A 9855-nucleotide genomic window follows, 5' to 3' on the forward strand; every position below is an offset into this window, starting at 1 on the left:
CTCTCTCTCCACACACACATGCATTTACTCTGCATCTTTATAGACTTTCAAAGAAATATTATACAATTTTTCAGAAATACAAATAAGATCTTTTATAAAATTTTTACATAAAAGAAAAAATGAAACAGTCTGGTTTGGATAGAAATGCTTATTTTTATTGTTTTACAATAAAAATCAGTTGACACATTTTCTATGCAAGTATGACATAATTTAAAAATAATGTCCAATAAAGGAACTGAAAGGAGTGAATAAAATGATTACTTTTTGATGCAGTATGTTCCTCATATACATATATGTTTTAAAGGAAATCGCTATTGCTTATCCTTTATGCAGAGCTAAGCAGATGCTTGGGTTTCTGTACACCATATATAAATGTTTAAAAGTAGACAGGCCCCAGTATGCATGCAAAAGCCCATCTTGCATTTGTTCTATTGTTGCATCAAATTGAGACCCACATTAGGTTCAGAACATTACTTTCAGTCCTTTTAAGCATTCCCAGAAATGCACCTGATGCTCAGGTTTTCAATTCTGTGATTCTAAATTATCTGCTTCTATCTAGCATGAGCTTTCTAAAGCCTAAGTACAGGGGTATACATAGCACTTTACATATGGCTCATTGCCCTAAAATTTTTGAGATTATTAGAACTGCATTATTGGGAATATAGGCAATGTAGAAATCCATCCAGACATGAAGTAGTCTGTCATGCAGTGAATATCTCTGAAGTAGGGAAAATTGCCCTCTTGAGTAAGTACAGCAATAATAACTGAAATTTCAAAACCATCGTCAGACCTCATTTTAGCCATTATTTAAAACATCTTTTCTGCATAATATCTTGCATCATCAGTTAATTCAATGACCAAAATTTGCCTCCTCTTCCTGCTCATCGTCCAGCAATTGTGACCATGACCAACAGAATTTTAAAGATTTGTAAAATGTTTAATTCTGTGGACATGTATAAACAAAAATGCTTGGAAAACATGAAAAACAGATTTCATCTTACATTTTTTCTTATATTGCGATTTTTTTCCATGTGCTGAGGATTGAACCAACAACCTACACATACTAGACAAGTATTCTACCACTGAACCTTCACCCTAAGCACTGGACCTATAATTTTTAAGTAACCGCATGAACTTTCATTTATAAGCCTTTTAATGTAAAATACAATTATATAGCTATTTGCTTTACTTTCTTCTTCTGCAGGAGTCGATTAACTGAGCCAGAGCAGAAACACTTTGTGCTTTGATTTCCTTTGTAGTCCCAAAGATTATCACATTGCCTATACATAGCAGACTCTCCGTTAATACTTATCAAATAGATTAATGAATGGATTTTATGAAATTAATAGACTACACTACACAAGAGTGAAAAATGAAAGAATTTAAGTGTTTTGGCGTTCCCAGGACCTATGGTTCCAACAGAGGATAAGCCATGTGCCAAAAAATAAGTATCTAATCACATACGACTTTCTTGGTCTCTTAAATCAGAAAATATTACAAGGAATGTGGGTAGTTAAAGCAAATTAATTTTCATTGTTAAAAAACTACTAGCATGTAGTAGGAGTAAAAATGACTATCTTTATATGGAAATGGTTGTTTGTCATGTGCACAACTACTTTAATTCATCTTTTTATCTTTTAAAATCATATACTTGTTCCTAATGACAAATTTTAAAATTTTGTGATGTAAAGCATGATGTTTTGCAGTGTACATACACTATGCAATGACTAAATCAAGCCAATTGGCACATACATTACTTCACGTATTTATCATTTTAGTGAGAACACTTAAATTCTACTTTCACAGAATTTTAAAGTATGTAATACATTGTCATTTACTTCATCTTATTAAATGCCAATTTTTATTGCTATCTAAATTTGCTAAGGAAAATACTATACTGATTCTATTGATCTACACTGCTTTATTAAATAACTTACCTTTGATCTCCTTTGCTTTAGGTGGTCCAATATTTCCAGGACCCATGGCCCCAATAGAAGATGAGCATTGTGTCTTGTGGAGAAAAAAAAGTCCAACATTTGTAATTACTACTTGTATAATGTATACGACTAGGAATAATTTAAACCTGGTAAGCTTTCCATCTGAAAAAAACTCATAAGGCGTTCCACTTTAATTATTCATCATTACACAATATAGAGACAGATGCCAAGTATTATTTTCAATGTGCTTTCCTTGTCCTTTCAAAAGTATTTTGTTTAATAGACTCTAGGGCAGAATTGATTTTTGGTCAGACTAAATCCCCAGTTCCAGCTCAGTGAATCATATATCTCTGGGGAGACGGGGAATGAGCCACATTCATCTCTATGAAGGTTAGAATCAAGTGTTAGCAGAAAAGCAGAGGCACTTTGGGGTTTTGGCAGTGTCTGGTCATAGTTAGATGGAGAACAGAAGTATGGGAATAAGCTATTTAAATAACAAATGGACAAGTATAAAGAAGCTAAGAATTTAGACATCAAAGGATCCATTTAATAACTGCTTTTACTTATACTTTTGGTATGAAATATTTCTCTTTCCCCCACCTCCTAATGCTGAAATAGTGAATTTATACAGAAACCTCAAAATAGTGCCCAAAACATGCCAAACCACTTAATTTATCATACAAGTGTATGTTTATTTTACCATTTTCTGCACAAATGTGCACACCGTTACAGAACGATCTTCATTTCTTAATTGAGTACAACTACCTCACTAGCCCCTTTTAGGGATTCACTAATGTTTCAAGAAAATCTCGATTTCTTCCTAATTGTTCTTATTCACACCAGACCAGACTGTGCAGTTGTCTTTCACTCCATTACTGGTAGTCAAAACATTGTTTCCCTGGATCCTAGAAATCTAGCACTTTAACTACCCTTTCTCTAGTCCTTGCCCTCATCTTCTAAGACTCCAGACATGTAGAGAACTTGGAACGCACTGTTTGGGTGAGGCGAGTAGTGTCTGTCCTTGTAAGCTGGTGGGAAATCTTACCTAGTTCTTTATTATGTTAAACTTGTCCAACAATTTTAAATCAGAAATTAATATGTAGCATGTCAACAGTGTGTGAAACAGTATTCTTTTTCAAAAAGGAGATTTTTTAACTACTTGTTTTTCATTGTTTTTATTTTGTCTGTATGAGCGTATTGCCTGTATGTGTGTAAGTGCACCATGTCGTGTAATGCTTGCAGAGGTCAGAAGATAGCATCAGAACCCCTGGAATTGGAGTTATGATGGTTAGCCACCATGTGGGTGCAGAGATCAAGTCCAGGTCCTCTGCAAGAGCAGCCAGTGCTCTTATCTACTGAGTCATCTCTCCAGTCCCCATTAACTATTTTGTTATTACGTACATTTTATGTATATGAGTGTATTGCCTTCGTGTATGCAAGTGCACCCGTGTCATGCAGTGTCCAGGAAGTTCAGAGGAGGGTGTCGGATCCCCTAGAACTGGTGTGATGGATGACTGTTAGCTGCCATGTGGGTGTGCTCTTCACTGCTAAGCCATCTCTCCAGGCCCCCAAAAGAGATTTAAAAGTGCTATGTATTCTGTTAAGGCATTGCAGGTGTTTTTATGTGAAAGTCCCAATAGTATCCTGAACATTTTTCTCTGCTTAATCACTAAGGTCATATAAATGTGTAGTACTTATTAAATTATTAATCATCAGAATACTAATAGTCAATCAGAGCAAAGCAGCTCTTAGAACCTGAGGGCCTCTTGTTTTGCAGTGTCTCTTTCCACATAAAATTAAAATCAGTAGAAATGAAACCTCGAACATTCTGGCAAAAAAAAATTGATATGCTCTTCGTGGAGAGTTATGATTAGATCAGTATATCAGAGCAGAGGGGAGCTTCAATGTATTAACTTTGTGAAAATAAATGATTAAAAATAAAAGTTTCAATTGAAAGGTGGAATGAGATAATTAAGAAAAACATTAAAAATCATCTGGTAATTGTTTTCTATGAGGGAATCACTTAAGTCTATGTGATGAATCTACAGCCAATTAGCTGAGCAATTTGTCATTCTAGTCCACACCACTTTACAATATATGAGACATTTTGAACATCCTTGTCATAGTGTCTGTGAAGACTGGTGAACCTTATTTCCCACAAGTCTTGAGATCCTCTCAGGAGTTTGAAAAACAATAGACTCTTTTCCCAATTTCCCAGAGTCTTAACAATTCATTTAGAAGAGAGGCAGTGCAAATGAACCAATGTGTATGCAACAGTTCTCTTGCTGTTTTTCAGACAGTACGTTTTAGAAAACACCTCACTCTTGTAATCATTCCATAGTTCTCCGCATTAATACATGTTAAAAATTGAAAGGCATTTTCTCTCCTGAAAAATTTAAGTTTATTAGAAACATCAATTATTCTCCTACCATACTGATCTAATTCTATACCCTCAAATGATATGTGTACTGAGATGTCTGAGTGACCAATTATCTCAAAATTGCTTGTAATCCACATAATATAGAATCAAATATTATTATAGCAATTTTCCCTTATGAATTGTACAATTCAGTAAAATGATGTTATAGTCTCTCTGTTTTCATAAACACCCATTTTTCCTCCAAGAAATACCTCTATATGCAAATAAACATCTCTAGACATAAACATCAAAGGGAACAGGCTTTGTACCCAGTGCCAATCCTTATCTCTGCATCAGTTCCAATTACAAGCCCCACTTAACTATATTCAGGATAACTATCTCTCAAAGATTTAGTATGCTCTTTCCAGTGTGGAATAAGCCTACCATTCTGAGGACGCATGCTTCAGAAAGTTTTTCTGTTATTTCTACTAAGACAGCAAAATTAACTTGCTTTCCCAACGTCATGGTTACATTGCTCCTATCTTTTTCTCCCATATACTATCTGTGGTATATATTTAATGCTATTACTAATTACCTTATTTTTCTTTATTTGGCTCTACTAAAACTTTTCTCTCTGACTTCATATCTCCTTATCTTGACTCCAGGCTGACTCAGTTCCCCATCACTACAATTTTATTTACATTTCATGTCTTATTTAACTCTACTCCTTCACCTAATGAGGATAACTGCTGATCGACACTGAATTTGTGGCCTATTTATAATATAGCTGCTTCTCACCTTGTGGTAAAAAAGAATTTGGGGGTCTGAAAAGATGGCTCAGCAGTTAAGAGCACTGGCTGTTCTTGCAGAGAACCTGGGTTCAATTTCCAGCACCCACATGGTGACTAACAACCACCTGTAACTCCACTTCCAGGGGATCTGATGCCCATTCCTGGCCTCTGTAGGCAGTGTATGCATAGGTGCATTTACATACATGCAGGCAAAATACTCATACACATAAGAATTTAAAAATTAAAAGTTAAAAAAGAATTCTGAGAGGAGTAAACTGAAATGCACGTTTGTAGATCATATTTAACTGGTGATCATAATCACTACAGTTTCACTAAAGTAACTTCATGAGGGGCTGGAGAGATGTCTCAGCAGTTAAGAGAACTGACCGCTCTTGGAAAGGACCCGTGTTGGGTTCCCAGTACCCTCATGACAGCTAACAATCATCTGGAACTCCAGTTCCAGGGCATCCAATGCAGCTCTTCTGGCTTACCTTGGGCATTGCATGACACCGGGTGTACTTACATGCAGGCAAAACACTCATACCATACACATAAAAATAAACATAATAAATAAAATACTTTTAACTTTATGAAAATTGAAATATTTAGTTCTAGTGTCAGATTTCTTTACCAAATTCTGTCTTCTTATGGTTAGTCTAACTGCCAAATTCACCGATATTTAAGGAGGAAAAGGGAGACCAGGGAATTATATGAAAGTGTTTTGATTATCCAGGAAATAACAGCAGTGAGCTTGGATTAGGCAAAGGTCAGTTCAGGTAACTCCTCTAGCTCAAATGAAGTTCATCTTGCTACTGCAAGGCTTGATCATTACCTGTCCCGCCTCCCAAATGGCGTTTATTTTATTAGAGTTCATATCTCTATTTAAGTATGTGCTGGGAAAACACTACTAAAGCCAAGAGGTCCTATTATTTGGTTCAAAATATTTTCTGTTGTTCTCATATGCACACTTTTAAAAATTTAAGGGATGGGGTTGGGGGTTCAATTTCTACTGCATAGTTGAAAATATGTGCCTCATAGAAATATTGTCTAGGCATAAACAGTCCTAGTTACCACTCTGTACAATGGTTGTCAAGCATTCTTTGAACATAAATATAAATGACAAACATTTTGAAATGTGGCTATTGCTACCATAGTTACAGAACTATTTTCCTATTCAGTGTTCAGGTGGTGTAGAAAAAATATAATTATGTTTGCTAGAAATGTACTAGCGGTTATAGTCTCGTGCATAATCAGCTTTGCAGCCTCTTGTGAGTCTATCAGAGGAAATGGCTCTGCTCCCACAGTAAGGTGGGAACAACTTGTTCAAATATAGTTCCATAACTTCCCTGAGCAGAGCTAATTTATCTTTAAGTATATGGCTACCTGTTCAGAGTCAAATTCATCGTCTTCTTCAGGGTTAAGAAGACTAGACAGTGCTTGCAGTGCCAAAACAGATGAAAGAGTCTCAATTTCCATATTTTTAGGTCCCTTGACTTCTGCATCCATATTTTCTATTTCCAAATTTTCTGCTTCCATACTTGTAGCTTCTGTGTTTTCACGTTCCATATTCTGAGGAAGAAGGTAGATATAAATACTTTAGTTTTCTAAGACATTACTATTTTTTCTTTATCAGGTATCACTTCTTTCACTGGGTCACTCCTCTGCCTTTCATTCATATTTGGAAATATGTGTAAAGGCCTTTACGTATATATGTTTTGCTAATTCACAGAACGAGGACAGTAAGTAAATTCAAGCAGCAAGCCTTCTTTACTAAAACTTCACGTTGAATCTAACCAGTACATACTGGGTTTTAGTTTGCTTAAGAATAACTAAGGGAAAAGCTATGGATGTAGATTAATGGTAGAATGCTTGCCTAGCATGTTCAAAGCCCTGGGTTCAATTCCCAGCACTCTAAAAATAAAAACAAAAGAGAATCACTTGAGAACTTGATTAAAAAGCAAGTTGCTACTGGTTCTGTATGGATTTGGGAACGCAGTTTTTACACTATTTTTATCTGTTTCATACCTATTGTTCAGGATGTACATTCTATTTAGTGAACTAAAAAAGATTTTGCTTTAGGGATATGCCCAGACAACTGTTACTTATTCCATACTTCTGCCACAGGTAAGTTTATACATTTTTGCTTTATTTAAAATGCTAACTGATGAGCCCTAGCCTTATACAGCCATTTGAGAACTCCAATGTATTGGCTCATTGGATTTAGTGAAATTCATGAACAATGAAACAAATGTCTTTATAATTATAATAGTAGTGAAATAATCCTATCATCCTAGCAATGATTTTGAAAATAATCTCTGTGGTTATATCTAGAGTAGGAAATTTAGAATTTTAAAAACTCTCAGAGGTGTCAGACTTTACTGAATCCTGAATGAAGACTATAGAGTTGTGCCTATTATTAGTAATTTTGGCATAACTCTAGTAAGTATCTTTTCCACAATTCTTCAGCTATTTTAAAAAAGTATAATTTTATAAAATTAACTCCCAGGAAATTTTCTTTAGTGCTTTTATTAAATTATACATGAAAATTTTAGCACTGTCCCTAGAATGGTAAGAAAAGAGATTCTCAAAGTGTATGCTGCTATATTCACTTGTCAAAAACAGCTCTGCACGGAAGATGGTATTTTCTAAATCTTATGTTTTATCAATATTTTGACTTTCTTTGTCAAATATAAGACGGATCTTGATACCTACTGGAGATGTCAAAGGTATGAGACAAATTGCTCTGCACTTCTATTACAGAGGCGATGTATCATAGCACTTAAGAGTAAAAGTACTATAGTTATGCTGTTTGGAATTGGATGAATCATGTACTTCTTATCTCTGTGATTTTGAACAAATTATTTAAATTCTGTATACATAATTTTCTTTATCTATAAAGTGGAGATAAAAATAGTGTCTATCTCTTTGAATTGTTACAGGGATTAAGCAGTTTAATATATGTAAAAGAGCTTAGAATCATGCCTGGAACGTAGTAAGCGCTCAACATGTTAGCTGTTATTAGTTCTTTAAAAGTTTAATTTTTCTGGACATGAGCATCATTTTTAATAATGACATAGGATAAGTTAATGATAAATAGCTCATTAAATTGAAAACTCATTTAACTGAAAAAGATGATAAAACAATTTTCTGTCACAGTATGGGCTTGTAGACTGCTATGGATATGAAAAAATTGACACAGATTAAACAAAGAGGCTCCTGTTTATATTTAAAAATTCTCTGTTGATTATGTGTTCATTAAATATTCAGCTAATATCAAAAGCAAAATGTTATTGAAACATTTTCCATCTTTGACAATGAAAAAGAAACATGCATCCAGATATCAGATATAACTAGTGTTTCTGACTTGTAATTGTATAATGAGATGTTGAAGAAACAAGTACAACAGAATTGGTTACATCAGTAGTACTCTGTAAATTTGTTATGATGATCAATTATAGCACACAGATTGTTAAAATATGAAAAGCTGTATAATATCATTATTATCTGATATATATCCAGTACCTATGGATAGTTGCTCATGAGACGTGGGGACGTTCAATGGGGGGCAAGAGAAAGGAGAGTAAACAGACCAGTAAAGCTAAGCCATAAGAAGAGTAATTCAGATGTTCCAAATATAGCATCTGAGGTAACAATAACAATAGGTACTCAGACGCTCTTCTCTCTCTGGCAAGAACATAGCAGTATGTGTTTCTGGACATAGAGAGGTATTTAAAGTGAAGAAGGACCCCAGTTCACAGGTAGAAGTATAGAAGGAAAGGTCTAATTATTGAGACGTGTCAAGGAGTTGGAAGCTAGGTGAAGATTCAGAATAGGATATGAAAGAAGGTTATGGCTCTGACGGTATATTGGATACAGGATTGAGGAAAAGCAAATTACTTTTAAATCACTATCAGTTATTTGAGAAGGATCTTTGACTAGCTCCTGAGTGGGAAGTAAGGAAGTGAGGGCAGTGAGAAGTTACACCTGTAAAAGAGAATCTTCAAAACTAAATACTCAGCAGTTTATGAATGTTGAATGAAACATGATTAAATTCATATGAATATGGCATTTCAAAATAGTAACCTTGAAAAGTTATATACCGATGGTATACTATTAATGTTCAAAGTATTTTAGAATTTTTCTTTTCTTTTGGAATTTCCTTCATATGTATCACCAAAAAATACATATTGTAGCATTATTCAGTTTGATTATGTATCAGATTTGTCTCCAACTGATTTCCAGATATATCAAGACATCACATCTACTTTCAAAATAATTAATATTTCCTTCTTTGAGGTATTCAAAAGAATGTGGTATAGGCCTCAAAGCAATTTTTAAAAAGTAGTTTTAAAAGGAATTTGAGCAATAGCAACATCATTAGAACATGTAGCTTAGCCTCCCAAAGTAGCTACATTGTAGGGATGCTACACCATAGGATGTATGTCTGTGTTTAACAAACAAATCATAAGAATGCTTAGCAATAATTTATACACCAGATACATATGAGGAACTGGACTCTAATTGGACTTCCAAATTATACTGGCCTAATTTGAGAAACACAAAAATCACAAATATTTTGTGAATAATCAAATAGCTCAAAAGAGAAAATCAATTATGTGAATTTTTTAAAAGCTATAAATTCAATGAAAATGAAGATTCTATTAATATTTTTAAAAGTCTAGCAAATTAAAAATGTTAAATTATTAAAGAATATTTACTAAAGCTCATTTCACCCAAACATCATACTTTTTAAAAAGCAAAGAAAAAT

General features: G+C 34.1%; 1 protein-coding gene across 1 annotated transcript in view; it reads right to left on the bottom strand.

The window, feature by feature from the left end:
* The window catches only part of Pih1d3 (PIH1 domain containing 3), a 46626-nt gene that overhangs the window by 31301 nt on the left and 5470 nt on the right, over window positions 1-9855 (bottom strand). The window contains exons 2-3 of the mRNA XM_008852978.1: window positions 6471-6656; window positions 1938-2010 (exon numbers count right to left, since the gene is read on the bottom strand). Of these exons, the coding sequence (XP_008851200.1) occupies window positions 1938-2010; window positions 6471-6653 (256 nt within the window). The 5' untranslated portion in view covers window positions 6654-6656. The remainder of the gene's footprint in view (window positions 1-1937; window positions 2011-6470; window positions 6657-9855) is intronic.

The sequence above is a fragment of the Nannospalax galili genome, unplaced genomic scaffold (assembly GCF_000622305.1).
Source record: "Nannospalax galili isolate Female #2095 unplaced genomic scaffold, S.galili_v1.0 scaffold25, whole genome shotgun sequence".
NCBI classification, from domain to species: Eukaryota; Metazoa; Chordata; class Mammalia; order Rodentia; family Spalacidae; genus Nannospalax; species Nannospalax galili.